This window comes from Podarcis pityusensis (genome assembly GCF_964106645.2).
Source record: "Podarcis pityusensis genome assembly, chromosome: 4".
Lineage (NCBI taxonomy): Eukaryota > Metazoa > Chordata > Lepidosauria > Squamata > Lacertidae > Podarcis > Podarcis pityusensis.
In genome coordinates this window covers 56539302-56561383 of record NC_138027.1, presented here as the reverse complement: position 1 = coordinate 56561383, position 22082 = coordinate 56539302, and the positions used below count along the sequence as shown (strand labels likewise).

The window sequence follows — 22082 nt, the reverse complement described above, 5'->3', positions numbered from 1 at the left end:
GCAAATTAAGATAACATAGATTCTTACCAAGCAGGAAACTGTTTATGTGAAAATATACATTTGCCCTACATCAGTACACTGGAACAGAGAGCAATCTTAGGAACAGCTGCTTCTTGCTGACTTTGGTAACAAAGTTAGGGCTGCCATACGTCTTGCAACCCTAAACAGAGTAAACCATAAAATCATCCTTCTATGTCCACTAGTGCACATATTCAATTAGAAACAGCATTTTGCTTTTTATATAAATGCAAATGATGGAAGTGGGATTGTCTTCTTCTGTCTTCTTCTGAATCTTTTTCCAGACGCCTGTATAAGACAGAAGTTTCCCAAAAACTCAACATTTTTTTCCAAATGCATAGAGTCCTCAACAGACTATTGCACATTCACATACGTCTGTGAACTGACACAATTTGGCATGTCCTCCTTCTTTCCCAGTCAAGTGATGGGTACTGTAGTTGCCTGAAGTGCTGCACTAACATGATGTGGATCGATTTAAGGGTGGTTGGGGGTGATTCATGAGGAAAGAATCTGAGGCCGATCTTTGCCACAGATCCCTCCCACTAAGTTTACCTATCGAATCATCATTTCTGCCGCTTGATAATGTATCTGGAACATATATACAAATCTTTAATCAAAATCAAAACACAGGTGGAGTCGTGATGACAAAGACATTTGCCTCCCAAGATAAAAATTATCTGAAAATGTTGAGCAAACTGGCCGCTATAAAAATTGTTTTCTGAAAATCTTTTGCCTAGACCTTAACATTGTTGTTTGTTTTCTGGAGGAGACCTGAAGGTTCAGGACAGAGGACGGTGAGCTGCCATGGTGCACAAGAGCTTCTTGTTATTTGCTATTGTCCTGATTCTAGGACTCAGCAGCCTGACTAATGGATTTACTCTCCAAAGACGTGAGTGGAACTGTTTCATTTTTTTCTTGGGGAATACTAAACCAGCTCCTTGAAACATTAAATAAGAGCTACCCACTTCACACTTTATGCCAGTGGCCTTCTTGCCATGGGTACCACTAGTGTCACGCCAATGTTTGCTGTGAAAGGAAGACGCAAGTCTGTTTGAAGGCACAAGACTCCAAAGCCTCTAGGCTCAGAGGCTCTATGGCTCAGGACACCAGTTGCTGGAGAACACAAGCTGGAGAGGGCTGTGGCTCTCATGTCCTGCTTGTGGGCTTCCCTTAAGCATCTGGTTGCCTGCTGTGGAAAATGGGATGCTGGACTTGATGGAACCTTGGTGTGATCCAACAGGGCTCTTCTTAGGTTCAAATATGCAGGGGGCATCTGGCGGGGAGCCACAGCCAGTTGAGGGTCACCCAATGCATCCTCCCCATCCCTAAGTGTCTGGGGATGCAGTTGGATATTGTATGGCCCCTTCTGGTATTTTGCACATGCTCACCTGGGACAGAGACCCTTGAATAGTACCAAGTAGCTGTTTAGCAGAGAGGGGACAATTGAGAAAAGTTCAGCCCACTCTGCTGCTTTCAGTCCAAAGCTATGGACAGAGCCTAGTTAGACTGTCTAACCGAGGCTAAGGCCAGGATAGTAGATGAGACAGAGGAATTGCAAATAGAGCAGCTGCTTGCACATGCAGAGGACTTTCTCAGCAAAGGTGCATGCATGGAAGCCTGAAGCTGTGGTGGAAATGGTTGTGCTTTGGGATATTGGGGAGATATTCCATTCTGTTCACATTTAAAGGCAAACCTGCATAATTCACTCTTTTTCAAAATGCTATAAAGAGCCATCCTTTGAAAGCCATCATTTTCTGAATTGTGCAATGCAGTTCTCCAACCAAGTAATGTGTGCAAAAATGTATATATAGTGGGATTAAGTGTGCAAAAATAATTGCACTTATTAGTGAAAATAAAAGAGGTAGTTCTTTACATTAGAGGAAACCGCTTTGCAAAATTGTGTAAATTAGGCAAAATTACATACAAACATGTATATTAGGAGAAATTCACACTGAAACACTGTTGAGGACTTAAAAAAAGAAATTGCAAACTGATGCGGAAATATGGAGAACTGAATTTTGTGATTAGGAAAGTGAAATACTGAAAGGAACTGAACTTGGCAGATCAACCATCCCTAGTGGTGTAAAGTGGATTACTGGAATTTATAGGCTTGCTGCAATAGGGAATTTGGTCAAGATCAGATTTGGTCAAGAAGAGAAAGCATGTACAGAGTAGCTGCCTTGGCTGTTGCTTACTTTCATTACTGACACACACACCTTCCGCTGATCTGTTAACTGTAACTGTAATGGGATTTACTCTTTTCCTTTGGCCTGATGTTGGCTGAGATGTGCTGGTGAGATGTGTTTGTTTTTATAAGGTTTTTTCCTCATCTAGAAAGAAATAGGCTTGTTCAGGAATCAAGTCATACAACAGAAATATATTCTCTGTGTTGATTAACAGTGCTTGGTGTAGCGTAGTATTGTGTCTGACAAACTGAAAGCAGAAAGAAACATCCAAAACAAATTATGCCATAAAACAGGGGTAGCCAATGTGGTGCCCTTCTGGGGTTAGATTACAACTTCAGTCATCACTGCGATGAGTTTATGGGAGCTACAAGCCAATATCTGGGTGACACCACATTGACTACCCCTGCCATAGAACCTTTCCCTGAGGACACAATGGGTGGCTGTTTCTAGAGAGTAATTATCTGTTGTTATGAGACAACTTAAGAATCAGAGGAAATCAATGAATTCAGAATTTTTGAAATCAGACTGCAGCATGATGGGCCTATCCTTCATAAAGGAAGTGCCATATGACAGATTCAATTGAACTTTGTCTTTAACAGCCACACAACAATGTGCAGTGCAGCCCAAAGCAAGAGTGAACTGTGGCTACCCATACATCAGTGCTCAGACATGCCACAGCAGAGGATGCTGTTTTGATTCAAGTATTCCTGGAGTCATCTGGTGCTTCTTTCCTGGAAGTGATTCAGGTATGTATATAGTTATTTATACTACCTTCCAGGGCAAGTCAGCTTTGATAGACATAAAAATATATACCAAAACAACAACAACACAAGCAACAAATACCACCTCCCCCAGACACAATCTCCCATTAATACAACAGTATAATACAAACAAGAACAGCAATGGTAGTAAAATAACAATACAAGATCTACATGCTCAAGTTTATCAATGGCACCAATTACACTAGTTTCAATTTCTTATCCCATGTACAGATTAGTTCAACAGAAGAAAAACTTGTACAGCAGCAATGGTCAATGTGGCAGCCTCTAGATATCGTTGAACTACAACTCCCACAACCCCGATATTTCGCCATGCTGAATGGGACTTTTGGGAGTTGGGACATATTGAGGGCACCACATTGGACACCATACTCTGTGTCAACCCCCCCAACTGTCCTAATTAAATAGGGATATCCCATTGGGTGGGGCTGCTCTTGTGTGAGTCACCTGACTCCCATAAAATTGTGGTCCAAAAGACTGTGCTTTGGGGTGCCGTGCTCTTCAATGGGTCATGTGACTTGCATGGGAGCACAGCCTCAAAAGACGTACATCCTGGTTTTCCTCTGGGACGTGTTGGAGGGTATGTCCCGTCTTGAGATATTTCTAAAGTTCAGGAATGCATATGTGCATTGCAAATACAGTTGAGGATGAGGCAAAGCCCTCTACATACATCTCCCTCTCTACTTTATTAGAGTCTTACTTTTCATCATAGTTCTAGTGACTTATTAGCAATGGCTTTTTTGTGATGGTACTCCTCTCTTTTTTACTTTTTACTTTTTTTGTTGCCCGTGGCAGCTACTACTTCAGTAGAATACATTTAAGCCAAAATAATACAAAAGAAAATACAAAAAGAAGGCAAAGCTCTAAAAATGATACAGAGTGACCAGCAAGCCCTTCCATGTGTGCCTACAGGATGAAGCGAGATCAGACAGTAAGGCCTCATGCTTTTCCAAGATGGTTCATGTGTTACATTAGGTCACTTCTTTTCACTCGCAGGACTCATCCATTCAGGCCCGAAACCTGACGTGAGCCAGTAGCTCACAGATCTCAGCTGCGCAGCAACTTCCATGATCTCTGAGGTACAAGCAGTGAACTAGTTTAGTTATCCATCCCATGGGCTCATAGAAGGATTTCTGGAACAGCCGGAGCACTTTTGTTAAAAGCCGATTTTCTGTTTTTTAATATTAATATTAATAATAATAATAATAATAATAATAATAATAATAATAATAAATGCCCTGTCCAACTGGCTGGGTTTCCCCAGCCACTCTGGGCGGCTCCCAACAGAATATTAGAACAGAATAAAACATCAAGCATTAAAAACTTCCCTTCCTGCCTTCAGAAGTAGTTATTTCATGTGGGCCTCTGACCCACGATGGGGCTTAATGGGATCAGGTAAACATGTTTAGGAGTGGTCTGTTGAAACTGCCAAATAATGAAACAAATTGATTTCCAAATGGCAGCCCTATCGTGTACATATTTCCCACTTAGCCCAGATAATATCGTTTTTTAAAAATTCTATTTTGTTTTCAGAATGCATCTCTTAAAATAAAAATAAGCCACAAATCTGCCTTTCTGCTCTGATGATCTTCTGGAAGAAAAATAAAGCGAAACTACATGTATCTGCATATGCTCTCCTGTGGATGAAACGGAATTCTGCTGCCAGTGATGAATGTTTTTCAAGACTCTACTGCACCCTAAAATAATAATAAAAGGAGCATACAGAAATATTATGGTTGTTTCTCCAATCTATGCCCACTAGCAGTTGGTGTGGTGTGTGAGGGGGTGGAGGGAAAGGGACACTCATGGCTTTTTAACAGACTTATAAGGACTGAGTGGTGCATCCTGATTTCATCCTTCTGTGACTCTCCCTCCTCTTTCCCTCTCCTCCTCTTTATTCCTCCTGCCCCAGTAGGCTATCATGGGTTGTACAGATTGCTCTTGCCTGCGGTCTAAATCGACTGCTTGCAGTCAGCTTCCCCCACTCCTTAATTTCTCCTCCCCTCCCTTTCCCCCATCCTTGCCAGAGATCTAAACCAGATGTGGAGAACCTCAGGCCTTGGCAGCCTCTCTCTCTGGGCTTTTGGGAATCTCCCCAGGCCATGGGCACCCATGAAGGGGTCAGGCACCCACAAATTTTTGCACACGCCATGGGGCATGCTGACATCAGGCAATTACATCAGCAGGCATGCTGACGTCGGATGGGCATGCCAATGGCATGTGTGGCCCTGGGCAGCCGCGGTCCTGTGGGCAAGCTGGCAGGTCTGCCTCAGGCCCCCCCTGCCTTACCAGCCCATAATTCCTACTGATCTAGTCCCACCTGTTCCCACAATGGCCAAGCCGTTGTCTATGAGAAACCGACAAACTGGACATGAGCACAACAGCAATTATCTCTGCGCTTTGCAGCATCTGGTATTCAGAAGCATCCTGTCCCCATTACTGGAAAACAACAACAAGAACAATTTATACCCCGCGCATCTGGCTGGGTTTCCCCAGCCACTCTGGGTGACTCCCAAAAGAATTAAAAGCACAATAAAACATCGAACATTAAAAACCTCCCTGAAGGGCTGCCTTCAGATGTCTTCTAAAAGTCAGATAGTTGTTTATTTCCTTGACATCTGAAGGGAGGGCGTTCCACAGGGCAGGCGCCACTACCAAGAAGGCCCTCTGCCTGGTTCCATGCAACCTCACTTCTCGCAGCGAGGGAACTGCCAGAAGGCCCTCAGCACTGGACCTCAGTGTCTGGGCTGAATGATAGGGATGGAGACACTCCGTCAGGTATAATACACAGCCATCCTTGCTGCTAGCCATTCATAGACTTGGATTTTTCCATTTTTGACTCCCCACCCATTTTCACCCTCTTTCTCTTCACCCTTTCCTACCCCCACATTAAAGTAGCTTGAGAGCTGTATGTGATCCTTGGAGCACAGGTTCCCAAACAATTTTACATAAAGTGCAGACCCATTTGAGATGTCAGAAGTATATGGAAGAAATTAATATTAAGTGCTGTAAAGCATAGTTTAGCAGATGTGTATACACAAGTATGAACCATGATGTTCTAATGTCTTTTACAGAATTGTATTCAGTAAAAATATTTTTGAGCAAGGACCATTTCTGGTCTCACTCTGCAATGAGGAAATCTCACAGCACCCTCTAGTGTACAGTCTTTGACTACATGCCAAAAAGTAAATAAAAATCAGCATAAAGAGGAGAAATGTAAGAAGAACCCATTAGTCCATCTAGCCTAGCATCCTGTTGTCACAATAGCCAAAGAGAAACCTATGACAATCCTCTTTTTAAGCCATCCAAGTTGCTGGCCATCACTTGAAAGAATGAATCCCATAGTTTAAGTGTTTGGTGAAGTACTTTCTTTTTGATGTCCCCGAATCTTCCATTGTTCAGCTTCATTCCCTGAGTTCTACTATTAGCATCTCTCTCGCCATTCTCTCCACACCATGCATAATGAGATATACCATTGTCAAAGGGTTTCTTATTCTCCATTTACCTTCTAGACAGGAAAAATGGGAAAGGGTATTTTGGTTACTGGGTCCCACTTATGTAAGTGCAATTGCACAGTATGCCCCATAGAATGAGGTTTCTGTGAATTAGCAGAGAGAGCCAATTTGTTTTAATGCGACTAAAAAGGGACTAAAAAGAGGCAGACTTGGGAGTGAGTAGACAGAAAAAAAGAGAAAGGCAGACATATATGGCCTAAAAACAAAAAAGTGGGTCCTGTGTTCAGGGATGCAAGAAGGCAACCAATTTCTATTCCAACTGTATTTCTCACAATCAGCAATGTTTCCTTTCTGCTGCCATTCGGTTTCCACTAAATATTGTGTTATTTATATTGCTGTCTACTATTTAATGTAATTTATGCAATTAGTTACATAAGTTACTTAAATTACAAACTTAACACAATGATGTAATTATTTCCACACCATCCATTTCAACGCAGTTATGTTTCATTTGTAGACTGAAAAACAACAATAATGATGAATTCTGATCAGTATTCATTGGATTGATTGCCATTCTGGGCATGGCATGAATAAGCAAACATTGGCAGTTTCTGCTTCTGTTCCCATTTTTGTTGGAATTCTCCAACATGCCCTACTGTCTGCAGTTAAAGACTGATCCCTGAACTGAAAAGCTGAAGGATGGTTGAATCTGGCCATTAAAGAGCGACCAAGCTGATAATCTGAAAATAGCAATACTTTTATTTTATTCTCTGTTTGTTACATTGTTAAGTGTTCTCCATTTTCAGAAAACAAGAGCTCTAATTTGGAAAATAATGCACATACAAAGATCCTCTAGGAATTTACTATACAGAAATATACAAAGCCTTTTCATGTTAGTATCTTTAAAGTACAGAGTTAGAATACCAACATCCTAAATCTTTTGATTAGGTACATGAATCAGGTACATGTCGTTCACTAACATTGTCTAAACTTCAAAATATGAACAAGTCACCTGGAGGAGGAGGAGGAGCAGGGGGTAGAAAGAAGACAATGTTTACATATATCTACAACAGTGCAAATGTATCACAGCGTGCAAGCAGCAATAGTCTCTAAAACAGCAAAACCAACAGGAATCCAAAGTAATGCAGGGGTTGCATTACACGTCCAAGAGAGGAGAGCTAGTTGACAGACAGCAGCCTTGACTAAACTGGTGTCCTCTAGTTGGTTCGGGGCCACAACTCCCATCAGCCCCAGCCAACACAGCTGTTGATGGGGTAGATGGGTGTTATAGTTCAAAACATCTGGACAGCATCAGCTTAGTGAAGGATATCATACAGTATATGCACACTTCAGCACGCTGAGTTTTTGACATTTTACTTGCATTGACTCTTGCGTTTTGTTTTTATTTATAATTTTTCTTTTTTTAAAAAAACCCCACCCACATACATACACACATTAAGTATCTTAAATAACTAAATAAGGTTTAAGGGCAACAGCTCGCTGCATCCGAGAGCCAGTATTGTACAAATAGTTCAAATCCACCGTCAGCAATACCATACACTACAACTCACATACAGAAAATCATTTTTTAAAAAGATGGATGCCTCATGATCATTAAAAAAAGAACAATTCAATGTTTCATTTAAAGCTACAAGGACAAATATTGTTGGATTCTTTTTAGACTATCAGGCTAGTAAAATTTCGGCAAAACCTGAGGAAGAGAAGGAGCTCCACAGACTATTTAGTACTTCCAGGTTTCTAACAGATCACATAAATAAAAGGAAAGATAATCCTCTGGAAAATACACTTACAGTGCAAGCACAAGCCTAATCCTGTCTACTCAGAAGTAAGTCCTATTGAATTCAATGGTACTTACTCTTGAGTAACTGGGGTTAGACTTCATGTCAGTGCTGACATCTAGAGGCCTAAATGAATATATAGACCTATAAAATTTCCTACTTTTGATTTCATTTTTTTTGAAAAGCAAACACCTTGAGCCCTTTTCACGGGAAAACTGCAGGTACGTTGAATGTGTAGAGAGAGAAGGAAGAGGAGGAAGATTGTGGCTACTGTTGCTGACCCCAATGCTTGCATGTTCAGCCGAGCGCCTGAGCCAAGTCGATGCACATACCAGGTGTATGAGTGATATGGGACCCTGTCTTTTGCTGGGTTCCTGACTGTGCATAGTCCATACGCATGCAATCTGCAAGCACATAGGGCCTATTTGCACATAGGAGGGGGAACAGTGGGCACAATCCTGAGTCGTCCCCCCACCCCATGCATTCATGAAATATGTGAAATGAGCTTCTGAGAAAGCAAGAAAGGAGACCCCGATGTTGGAATAAATTGATAGGAACTGTGCAGTTTCCCTTTTTAACTTTTACACAAATGTCATTTCAAATGCAACATTTCCTTTGCCATTTTAAGACCCACTTGAGTGTCCTTTTTAAATGGAAAAACATCGTTTGGGCAGGATTCAGTACCTAGTTGGAATGCCAGAGGCGTTATGAACATTCCACGATTGCTTTGAGGTCAGGTGTCTCACCCATTGCTATGATAAGAGATGGCTCACATGCTGTATCAAATATTCCCATTGCCAAGCACTTCCACAAGCAACAACAATAGCATGCACAATTGTAACTCCTGTGGAATTACAGTGGTGCCCCGCAAGACGAATGCCTCGCAAGACGGAAAACCCGCTAGACGAAAGGGTTTTCCGTTTTTGAGTTGCTTCGCAGGACGAATTTCCCTATGGGCTTGCTTCGCAAGACGAAAATGTCTTGCGAGTCTTGAGATTTTTTTTCGCTCCCCCCCCCCCTTTTTCTAAGCCGCTAAGCCGCTAATAGCCTTTTAGCAGCTAATCCGCTAAGCCGATAAACCTTTAATAGCCGCTAAACCGCTAATAGCGCTAATCTGCTAAGCCGCTATTAGGGTTGCTTCGCAAGACGAAAAAACCGCTAGACGAAGACACTCGCGGAACGGATTAATTTCGTCTTGCGAGGCACTACTGTATCTCCAGCCGCAGAAGCAGAAGATAACTGCTATAGCTATGAATACATAAATGATTGAAAAGAAACAATCTGCCACTGGTGCAATTCTTTCACAGTTCCCCCCCCAAAAAAAAAATAATTCTCATGTTTTAGTTTTGTAATGGAATGCACCAATACAAGTGGAATTATTCAAATCTGCTAGATACTAAGCCAGGAACATGTTTTTTCAGTGCATGATTCACAGAGTAAATAACCAGCCTTCATCTACCTGCTGTGCTGGCTGGTCATCATGGGAGTTGTAGTCCAACAACAGCCAGGTCATCATGGGAGTTGTAGTCCAACAACAGCCAGCGGACACAAGGTTGGCATGGGCTGTGTTATACAATTCATCACACTGAAAAGGAGCTATAAGAATAATCATAAGCCACCGGTAATAGAATTTGACATTTCTCTATAATTATGGGGCACAGCCTCTGTAAAAGCAGCTAGTGACAGGTCATACCAATCCCAAAACCAATATAAAACAAAATGCCCTAAATCATCCACTAACATTGCGATAATTGAAACTTAAATATACAATGACTAGTGTCATGCTTGCTGTATTAAGGTAACAAAAATTGTTCAATATATTTCTGGATCGACTCATTTCCTTGTTAAAATTTCATTTTCCAAGCCGGGTCCCACGGTGTCAGATGTTTATTTATTTATGAGAAAGTATGCCATGGAGCAACTGGGTAGAAATAAGAATATCGTAAATGATTGCGGCAAAAAGAAAACAATCCAACTTTAAATTCCCAAAACTGAAAATACAAAATGGACATATTGGCAAGGTAATTTGAGGCTATTATGGAAAGCATCAAGAAGCCAGTTCTTCTTGCCCAATCAAGTTCTGCTTCATCTTAAGTAAACCCATGACATCTAATTCATTGTTCGCAAACTGTGGAAGGTTGATTGTGGCTATATCCTACAATCAGATGACATTTTGTGACATTCACCTGCTCTAGGCAGTTTTAGCCCTTTGCCTCTACATGGCAATATATGGAAGATGGATTATTATGGTCAATCATGTCTGATTTGATGCATGGGCAAAGTGGACAGCTGAAGGTCTCCTGCCACCAGCAGGAAATATGTTGTCCCAAGTGCAGAACTGATGTAAAACGTCAGCTTGGAACATATGAACACAAAGAGGTGTCTTGAGTTTTCATTTCATCTTCCATCAACTTCCTGTTGTGCACCTGTTCCGTTTTTAATCAAATTTTGTGCGTGAGGGAAAGGTTTACACACTCACCTCAATTTCAATCGAACACAACTGTCGCATTTAAAACCCATCACTGACTTATACTGAAAGCTGTGACAGCTTTCTGATAAAAGAGGCACCAGAATAAAACCCAACCCAACAGATTACCACCATATGCAAATTGGAAGGTTCTCTTTCAGCATTCTTTCACTTAAAAGTGAAGCGTCTTAAAACTTGGAGATGGGGGGATGGGACAACATCACATCAGAATGATCTGCTCATTGTATTATGATTTGATGATCTCAAGTTGAAAGAGTTGTGCCTTTAATACGGGTTTTTGTAACTTTTTAAAAAACAGAAACCTGTTTAACCTGAATTACAATAATGAATTTGAGGACACTCAACTAGATAAGAAGTCTGGTTATTTGAACAGCTCCCAGATTACAATGACAGGCATACACTGTCACATCAGATTACTGTTGCTTTTGGGTAAGGTAGACCTTATGGGTTCCTGGAAGCCTGCCTGCACTTTGGGTCTCTAGTTAGTGGTGCAGATTTGAATCCCACCATATGTAAAAAGGAAAGAACTTATTATCTCTAGCAATATAAATCTGTTCACAAAACAATCTAAATTGTATTAAAATTTGCCATTTATCACTCTAGAAACCAATACCTCTCCTTCAATCTTCCAATTTGTGGAGAGGGAGAGACACCCAGAAGCTGTGGCTTATTCTAGCAGTTTTGGTTTAACAAAGATCTCTCTGAAGTGCTTAAAATAGTCTGTTGAACAATGGCTCTTCTAGATTACACGCACAAAAGGGAATCTCACTGTGATCCAATTTCTCTGAGTGGGCCATTTTATCTAGTTGCTGAATGAGCTGCTGAAACAAAACCACTTCTGGCCTGAAAACAGCCTTATTTGATTCGCTCATAAAGTCAACATAATGCCATTCATTCAATTTCCCAACCTGAGTGCACTGGGCTGAACTTGGCATGACATTTGGATCTCTTCCAGATCTAGGGTGCTTTACTGACTTCCTACTCTGTTAATTTTCCATATCGCCCTTTAAACTGCTGGGTAAACCCACAATTACTATACAAAATTCTGCCAATATACAGAAGCACATTGGCTTGGCAGAGATCAGGAATGCAGAGCCAACTCCCTTCCAATTACCCTGCGTTCATTTTACGAGGCTGACTTGGTCCGAAAGGAAAGCAAAATGTTAATGGATGGCAAAAATTGGTTAATTATTGTTTAGACCTGGGATAGTCAACGTTGTGCTCTCCAGACGTATTGGGTTCCAACTCCCATCAGTTGCAGCCAATGGTCAAGGGTGATGGAGTCTAACAGAATTTGGACAGCACCATGTTGGCTGCCTCTGTTTAGACCACTTGGTTGCAATCTAGCAACCAAGCAATCCAGCAAGCTTGAGCCATTTTATTTCAATGGGGTTAGGACAGTAGAGAATGGTATAGTGGGGCAGTGATGCCCACTTGACCTCCTGACAACTGAGGAGCTGCTGCTTACCAGAAGGAGAACAGCAAGGCAGTGGGGAGGTTGACATGAAGCAAATGCAGCAGATGAGCCAATCCAGCACTCCTGCTGATGCATTTGCAGCATGCTGACCTCTCGGTCATATCTCCTTTCCCCCTCTCCCTCCTGTAAGTAGCAATGACTCAGCTGTTGGGAGTCCCCAGGCTGCCTGCTACTGGGTTAGAGCCACCGAGCCTCTGTGTTGGGTTATAATGGCAGTATGTTTTGCGAGAAATGTATGTTGGAACTCATGAAAAACAGAACTGATGACTTTTGTTATACATGCTGGCCTTGCAAAAACTGGAAGAACTACATATGCACTAGAGAAAACTTTTACTATTCCATAAGGAGTCATGACATTGCACCATTGGCAATTCTCCCTTCTGTCAATATCTGTGTTATTAAAATATTTTAGAACATTCAAACACGTGTTTAGATCTGATTCTATTTTGCTTAGACTGCCTCAGATTCCCAGTGCAGGAACACTCAGGCTTTTGCATCCATGGGAGGTAGTTAAATGTGGACAATGAATATTTCAAATACCATAAGAAACATGGGTTGAAAGAATATCCTGAAAGAAAAATGCTAAAAGGAATCATCTGTGGTCAGCTTATAGATAAGATGCACTTTTTGCACCCTAGAATTCTTTTTACAGAGTTAGTGGAATTTGACATTTCATTCTAATATTGTGATTTGGGAGTATGAGACCAGCTCATGAGAATAAAGCTCTAGAAATCTGTATGTAAAGAAGACAACAGATATCAAATTACTTATATATCCTTTCTTTTAAGAAAAAAACCCATTCATTTGATAAAGGTTTGACGAATCTGCAGACATCTGTTTTCATGGGGGATTTCTTGTGGGGAAAATACGTGCAAAAATTCAGGAAACTTGCAGTGATGCAACAGGATGAGATAATATATTCCTCACATTTTTGCAGGACATAGAAGAAAGATCCCCAGCCATTTTTTTTACCTTGTTGCCACATAAGTACAGCTACCTTACAAGAAAACACAGCTTCCATGAGGAAAAATTCCTGTGATCAGCAGCAATGGCTCCCAGATGTGAAACACGATTCCCTTCTAGTTTGTCTTCCTAGTTAAAGCTAGAAAGCATAAAAGAAATATGACCAAACCCAGTCAGTTCACAATCATGGTTAACTATGCACCCATTAATCCACCAGGACATGGTTTTCTATGGGCTAGATCACAATCCCACTTGCAACTCGGCACTGGAGACTTGTCTGCCACAATCAGACAATAACAACAGTCTACAACTGAATGTTGTTTGCTGCATCTGCTTCCTCTCTACCTCTCTGCTCGAATCTTGTATCTGAGGACAAAGTAGGCAATGAGGCGTAAGGAGATGAAGAAAATTCCAAGCACGATGAAGTCTAAATAAAGTTTAGCATTTTCTACATCCAGCTCTTTGAGGATGGCCTCTGATTTTTGAAAATGGCAAGTTTCATCTTTGTCGCAGTGGAGATCTTCCCGATCCAAACCATAGATGGATAGAATGACACCTTCAAATCCGTATCTAGAGAAAATAATAGTTTGCAAGGTCAAAGCGGAATCAAATCTATCAGGCAAAAAATAATAATCAAGTACCTTAAAACAACAGTAATTGAATTAATTATTGCTTAAGGGGTTGGCCATTTCAATCACTATATTTACATCCATGACGATCCACGTACAGTCCCAAAGCTAAGCCATAAAAGCAATAATGACAATATCAGTAGCTTTAGTTTCTGCTTGTGATTGTTATGTGTTGCACAGTGGGAATATGATGCTAGATCTGGATGCAGTTCTGAACCACTGCTCAGTCATGAAATTCGCTATGAAACTCCGGACAAATCATAAGATCTTACTAACCTAATTGACAGAGTTGTTATGAAGGTAAAATGGGGGGCATACATCAGAAAACAAGCCAGCTGAGCAAAGAAAAAAAAATCCCTAAACAAATATTATTGGATACCCAGATTAGGTAAGAACAATCCTAACTGCAGAAGCAGTTTCCCATATATGAACTCAAACTAATTCTTGCTAGATTGTAGCCATGTATGAAACCATCAAACAGATGGCACCCCTCACCATATCACTGTTTTGGCTTTATCAGCAGGGGAAAAGGGATGCCCCAGCCGTTGGTAAAGGAGAAGCTGGGAGATGAGATCGTCTTCCCTTTTTTTGCTGTTTCACTGACTTGCAATTTTATTGTATAACTTGTTGTGTTGTGTTTTGTTTCCTAGTGTGTTGGCTTAGATTCTTCATTAGATTTTGATGTGTGTATTTCTGTCCTGGGACCTTCAGGTGAAGGGTGGAGCATAAATGCTTTAAATAACTAAATAAATTCCAGTTTCTGCAGACTGGTCACCTGCTGGGAAGCTGGCGAGGGCGATTAATTGAAGAAAACCTGCAAGGATCTGTAAAGTGGGGCACTTCCACAACTCTGTATAATGACATAAGGCTAAAACTTCCATTTCTTCAGTAGAGAAAGGCAGAAAGGTGTATTGCCTAGCTGTGGTCACACAGGGAGTATGTGCTAACACTCTCTGAACTAAGCTTTGAAAACAGGATTCTCTGGCTCAGGTCCTATATGCTATCAAGTAGATCAGACTTAGCCAAACATGGCCCCTTTAAACTCAAACCACACCCATCCATTTCATGCACATGCTCTCATTTTTAAAAAGTGCTAACTCTCTGAACCAAGAGGATGCATTAATCAATGGTGCAACTTTATTAGAATTGCACTTGAAGTGCCAGTCAGCACCCTTCACATTTACCTGACATATGAGATGTAGGACAACCATTGGAGGTAAGCTGGAATGGTATCAAAGCTGACAAAAAATCCTGAGAAGAGGAGAACGGGGATGGCTGTAACAGGGCCTACAAATGTTGCCACCTATAACAAAAAAACAGGCAGATATCAAGATTAAAAACTAAAGCAAAACGAGGGTTGCATTTTTGCCAGACCCATCACTAACAGAAGGCTTTTCAGTGCCAGTGGCATTTGTTGGAAGGCATGCACCATCCTTAAGCATGCCAATAAACTGAAGCTACAATTGCCGAAAGGAACAGGGATGTGTAATACAGCCTTCGCCAAGTCGGTGACCTTCAGAGCTCTTGGGCTATATGTCTGATCTTCAGCTCAGTTGGTAGAGCATGTGACTTTTAATCTCAGCGCCAATGGTTTGAGCCCCACATTGGGCAAAAGATTCCTGCATTGCAGGGGGTTGGACTAGATGACCCTCGTGGTCTCTTCCAACTCTATACTTCTATGATCTCATCAGTGCCCACCAGCATAGGCTGATTGGAGTTGTAGTCCAACACATGTGGAAGGCAGCAGCAGCTTGGCCAAGGCTGGTGTAATATCACAAAAAAGCAAGAGCCAAGACCTGGAGTGAAGTGGATGCTGCCCCAATCAGAAGCCCCAGTGACTGAGCCACGAGAGATGTCATTGTCCCCAGTGCTGCAAACAGGACGAATCGGAGCGCATCAGAGGGTTGTGCGGTCATCCAGTACACAATGCTACAATATGCTACAGGAAACATAATCTGCAAAGAGACAGACATATTTTAAGGAATATGGCATTATACAACTTCTTTCTTTTTTGATATAAATACCATATTTTTCCATCTATAAGACGACCATATTTTTCCATCTATAAGACGACCCCTATTTTTTCAACCCAAAATTAAGAAAATGGACTATGCACTATCCGTGTATAAGACGACCTCTTATTTTAAACTTCAAAAAGTTAGGGAAAAATATAGTCTTATACATGGAAAAATATGGTAATCGGCACTGTTTTTTGCTTAGGGGAGGGAGGAATGGGAGCTTCCTGCTACATCAGCTCTTTATGGTATCACTGTAGGTTGGCATCTTTCCTCCCCACATCCAGTGATGGAACACATGGGAAGAGGAAGAATACATTTTCTTCATCTCATCATGTAAGCCATATTGGTTTAGCAACTGAACTTCAACCAGTGTCACCAGCACCTTTCAGAAGAGCGCTAACCATATTTTGAAATTCACTTTTGTTGTTTTTAGAAAATATATCACATAGTGGTGTGCAGAATGTTTGTCTAAACTCTCTGCATACTGCCCCTACCCCCAGATTTCTCCAAGGGAGGCCATGCCACCAGCTGTCATGGTATGCCTTGTCCCCAGCGGTGGAGCATATGCCCACACTCACCAGGGTGGGCACGCTCCTGAGGGGGGGCAGGGCGCACTCCTGAGGGGCAAGGGGCATGGAGGGTGCCCTCCCAGGTGTGGGATAGTGGCTCGTGTGCACGGAGCGGTGCACCCCCTGCAGTCAAGGGTGGAGCAAGCCACCAACGGTGGACATTTGGCACGCCATGCGCTCGTGACTACCCCTCAGCGAAGACACCCAGGGCGGTCCGCTCCCACCTCACCCCCTTCCTCCGCCCCTGTCTGTCCCCACTGCAAAGCTGCCCCACATGCACCCATTCATTTATATGGAAAAGATAACAGTGCGTTCAGGATTCCTACTGTTTTGCTGTTCTACAAAATTACATAGAGAGATGTGAAAAGACAGATCTACCTGAAAAGGGACGTCAGCCATCGTTTTAGCCAAGTAGTAGGCCTTCAGACTGTACCAGTAATTCAGATGTTCTCTGAGAAATACGCCCATCTCTAGAGGAACTATGTTGAACAATTAAAACAACAACAACAGATAAACTGATTGCAATTGTAGATTATAACATTACAATTCAAATGTGATAGCTGGGCTTTACAAGGTGGTGTTCCTTGTATTCAGTCAGCATAAAGGAGCAGGTAAAGTGGAAGAGGTCCTAGGTTTGCAGCTGCGGCTTACCAATTCCACAGCTAACTTCATGCGATATGAGGTGAGTGACGAGTGGGCCTAATTTGGCCCATGGGCTGCAAGTGCCCACATGGACCTCCACTGCCCTGGCCATACCTGCTCCTGCTTCACCAGTTGGGGGGTGATTTTACATGGATGCACTGGTCAGCACTGTAAGCATGTATTCCTTTTAGAGGAAAAGCAGGATCCTATATCTACCTATGTATATATTCATATATGAATTTTATAAATCCTGTAGGTGGCCTATCAAGTTACTAGCTGTAGACACAGAAAATACAGAATCACAAAAGGCTGAATGGTGGTTTACTTCTGTGTCACAACAATTTGTGGGCAATGAACAAAGACAACACACCATTTTGGGATTTTAATAATAATAATAATAATAATAATAATAATAATAATAATAATTGTAAAGGCCATTACATTTCCTTGTTTGATTAAAATCAATTAAATAGTCAAGAGGGTGGAAGCCAAGTCACTGGCAAAATTCTCTCAGATTTCAACAGCATCACAGAAATCCTAAAAAAATGCCTCCTGCACAGGTCATGACTCACATGTAAGGACTGTTGGCATGAGAGCAGCAAACATGAGAAACAACATGGAAAAGAAGAGGAAGCCAGAGTTGCTCAGGACTTTTTTGGCTTCGTTTCCGATCCCCAAGTACAGCAATCCTATGAGGAGTCCAATGCCAATGTGCGATGTGATCCGCAGATGCGTCAGGACCTGGTAGGAAGGTAAAGATATGCTTGTGTTAAGAATGTTTTGAGTTGACAAGTGCTGTAACATAGCTTAATTTGGTAGATATGGATCTATCATTTGTATACCGTACAACAGCCTATCCACATTCCATACCAGCCTCCTCCAAGCTAATACATGTTTGGGACTTCAACTCTCATCATCATTTGGACATTCCTAAAGGGAGGAGTTTTTTTTTAAGCATTGAAACCAGCCTTACCGAATCCCTCATTATGGTGAGAAATGTTCTTTTAAACAGAATGCAGAACTGAGTAAGGCAGCTGGCTGAGAAGCTGTGACAGCCTTCTGTGGATGAAGAATCCTGAAGGAATAGACAAACAAAAAGGTAGTTAAATGTACCACTCAGGACAGGTTTTGGATCAATGAATGCAAGAACTCTGTTGAATGAAATGAAGGACCCATCTAGTCAAACATCCTCTTTGCAACAGCAGCCAAGCATATGCTTCTGAGATGCCCACCAGCAAGGTAGAAAGGGAACACTTCTCCCTTGTTCTTTGGCCGTCTCCCAGCAACCAGTATATGGTTGTACACTAGAGCTGGTTGTTCCCCCATTCAGCCATTGTCACCACTGTTGGATTTATCATCCATGAATGCATTTAATCCCTGTTGAAAAACCAGTGCCCATTGCCACACAACTTAATGGTGGGTTGCGGGAACAAGTGCTTTCTACCTGAGTTTCCCTTCAGTCTCAGATGAGGAGAAAGAATGTTAAGCACTTGCAAATAACTCTGGATGAAGCGCTTCACGTGAACATGACGTTTCGGGCTTTAATTTTTTTTTTAACTCAGCTCAGATTTTTTTTTCTTTATCTTTTTTAAAAAACTCAAATATGAATGTTATTGACCTTTTATTTTTGTTGTTTAATTCATAAAATTTATATACTGTTTGAGTGTAAATAAATAAATAACCCTCCAAGCAGTTTACAAGAATAAAGGCACAATGATAAGGCAAGAATGATAAGCATCAGCTTGTCAAATTGAGATTTTGTTTTGACTCCCTCCCTCCCCAAAAATCCCATAGCATTGAGAATATTGGAAGAAATCAATTAAGCAGAATGTGAATATGAATGCTTTCAAACAAATTCAAGGGTTGTATAAAACTAAGTTTTGTTTAGAGAGGACCCACTGAAACAAATGGACTTCAGTTAGTCACGCCCATTGAATTTAACAGAACTACCCTGAGTAGAATTAACGTTCGATATAACCCCAAGTTAGGAGAATTTGCTTAACAATCTTGCTTAGAAGTCTTGGCTGAATAAAACATTAATAACAAAGTTCATTTCCATGCAAATGTCTCCTCAAATGTCTGGCTTGTGTAACCTTGGCGCAATGGCACCCAACCATAATGCAGAATTGCCATTCTTGAACTACTTATTTCTGGCTTATGGCAGTAGCATTGCCCCCCCCCCCCAAAAAAAAGGTGATTGAAGGGCTGTAGCAACTAGCTTGATCGCCTTTCCTCAGCCATTTAAGTCACAATTTTCATTTAAATTACCTCTTCAGATGGTCTGTGCCATAGGAAAGGGTTAAGTTCACTTTCTCCCCCAGAGTTTCTCTTGAAATCGGCATCGCACATTCCCTCTCGGACTGCCCTTACTAGACGAGTGTTCTGGTCTCCATACTCTCCGGAGGCAACTTCCATCACTAAACAGAACAGAAAAGAATCATTCCATCCACCTCTATGTGAAATAGTCATGGAAAAGGCAAAAGGACAGGTGCACAAAGCAATCTCAGCTGGCAGGTATATTCAGAAGTGGGTGCAGAGATATTTTTGTGCATTTGTGTAAATGGTGGACCCTAAAGTTCAAATGGTAGCAGTAGCTATCTCAATACTCCATGCATTTGAGAAAGTGGGCTCTAGATTACAACAGCTACTGAACACATGATTATTTTGGATGAGGCTCCTATCCTACTGGACCACTGAGGATGGTAAACTGTGTTCCACGGGGGGGGGGGGACGAAACTGTACAGCAGAAATAGGGAACCTGTGCTCTTTCAGATGTTGTTGGAACTACAAATCCCATCATTCCTGACCACTGCTGATTGGTGGGAGTTGAAATCCAATATCTGAAGAGCCCCACCCCTGCTATTAAAGCACTATGAAAGACAATTGCAACTGGGACGCAGAAACTGCATCCAGAAATTATTTCAAAGAGTACGAAATTTTGGAACAAAATCCAGCCATGGCAATCTAAGAAATTCAACAATCCCATGGTCATAGCAGGTTTCTGGGACAAGGAAATGCTTGTAGCATCTAAACCTGTGATATTTTACTTCTGAAGAAATGCAGGTCACGGGTTGCATGCAGAGATACAATATGAATACAATGCAGCCTGTTCATAAGTTATGATGAACACATGACAGGGGCAGGGGTTGCAACTCTGTAAGCCACACACCCCGTATGTTCACTCCATGAGCAACATCATAGCGCAAACTAGGATTATTAGACAGTTCCTGAAGAAGGTCACCTGCTCTTCAGACATGCAGTACACACTATACTGGCACTTTAAATGAAAGCTGGACTATAGAAGTAGCTAAAAGCATGTTGCTGCCTTCCCCAATGTGGTGCCCACCAAATGTTTTGGACTACAGTTGCCATTATCCTGTAGTCCAAAACATCCAGGGGCAACAGGTTGCAGAAGTCAGGACAGTGATTGTAACAGCTTTGAAATATGTTATAGGCTTAATCACAGGACTAAGTGTAACACCTTGTAAGACCAGACCCATATGATTGTAATATACAGTGGTACCTCTGGTTACGTACTTAATTTGTTCTGGAGGTCCATTCTTAACCTGAAACTGTTCTTAACCTGAAGCACCACTTTAGCTAATGGGGCCTCCTGCTGCAGTTGTGCCGCCGGAGCACAATTTCTGTTCTCATCCTGAAGCAAAGTTCTTAACCCGAGGTACTATTTCTGGGTTAGCGGAGTCTGTAACCTGAACTTGAAGTGTATGTAACCCGAAGTACTAATGTATAGGGTTGTCCACTAATTAAATAATTATCATTGAACACCCCCTGACATTTATTTGGTTACCTTTACTTTATATGTTGATGAAATGCAGGGTTGCCATACGTCCGGAATACTGCAGTCGCAAACAGGTGAAAATTGGCGAAATGTCTGGGAAAATCTGGACATATGGTCGCCCATGTCGGTAGTGTCATTTTTTATGATTTTGCTCAGAAATAGTTAAAAAATGTCCCCCCCCCCAAAAAAAAACCCCACCTCAACAACTTTGCCCCCCCAAAAATCTCTGGATTTTCATTTTCTGAAATATGGCAAGCCAGTTTGAAACTTTTAAAATATCAAATTTATTAGCAAGTCCAGCCACTACGGTTTCAAAATTCAAATAAAACTGGACTTCTTGGATTTTTCTATTGAACAGAAGGAAGAACTTCAGGAAATTCAGATTTTTAAAATCATTTCAGTTGTTCTGGGGAAATGATGGTAGGAAACGAGACATGACATTGCCTGTGCCCAAATTTTTCATTTCTAATAACTTATTCATGTGCTGAGTTCAGCATGCTTGCCTACCACTAGAGGGTGTGATTTAACAAGAAAGAGGTTATCATTTTATGACATATATTAAAAATAAATTTCCGTTTTGCTCTCAAGAGCTTGTTCAAAACAAAAACAAATAAGCACAACCAAGAAATCAATCCATTTGCTCACCAAAATCTGCTGGATTGTGGTACGTTGGACAATTTAAACCCAAATCTCTCAAGTAAGGGACTAGGTTTAACACTTTCCCACGGTAAATGCACTGCCCTTGGCTCAAGACATAGAGCTGAAAGAAAGAAAAAGAACAAATGATAAATAATACTCGAGACTGGCTGCCTTGTAAACCTATTCAGTACACCACTATCTGATCAGAGGGGAAAGTAGCAAGATTCCTTGCTAAGAGTCTAAATCAAAGGACACTGCGACACAGCAACGTCCGAGGGATTTTAGTATACTTTTCAGGAAGCAATGTGATTTCTCAGAAGTAAGTAGTCTCAACTCTGAGACCTTCACTTCTGGAAAACACATGAAGAGTTTTTTATCTACTAAACTCTGTCTTCAGACACATAGTGGAAAACAGGCTGAACATGAAACCATCAAAGAAAGAGGAGTAACCGAGCAAATTGATTCTATAATTGTCATTCTTCACTTGCTTTTCACTGAGGGCCCCTCCGGACTAATACTTCATTGTAGGTTCATTCTGCAGCACAGTCCTGATACAATGGATCCCTCTGCCAGGACTCTGCTGTAAACTGCTCCCTCCCTTGCAAAGGAGTTGCAGTTATG

The 22082-nt window shown here is 41.5% G+C and overlaps 2 protein-coding genes across 2 annotated transcripts in view; one reads left to right on the top strand and one right to left on the bottom strand.

The window, feature by feature from the left end:
• Positions 1-745: 745 nt before the first annotated feature.
• On the top strand, positions 746-4711 carry LOC308476400 (trefoil factor 3-like). Its single transcript, XM_081003946.1, has 4 exons — positions 746-907; positions 2804-2950; positions 3980-4062; positions 4517-4711. Exons 1-3 carry the CDS (start codon positions 823-825, stop codon positions 4018-4020), a joined length of 273 nt encoding a protein of 90 aa, XP_080860072.1. The 5' UTR covers positions 746-822; the 3' UTR covers positions 4021-4062; positions 4517-4711.
• Positions 4712-6909: 2198 nt separating this feature from the next.
• Positions 6910-22082, bottom strand: part of ABCG1 (ATP binding cassette subfamily G member 1) — a 53839-nt gene continuing 38666 nt past the window's right edge. The window contains 8 exon segments of the mRNA XM_081003705.1: positions 6910-13735; positions 14979-15097; positions 15591-15749; positions 16760-16860; positions 17596-17764; positions 17997-18098; positions 19292-19440; positions 21468-21641. Coding sequence (XP_080859831.1) covers positions 13507-13735; positions 14979-15097; positions 15591-15749; positions 16760-16860; positions 17596-17764; positions 17997-18098; positions 19292-19440; positions 21468-21641 — 1202 coding nt within the window. The 3' untranslated portion in view covers positions 6910-13506.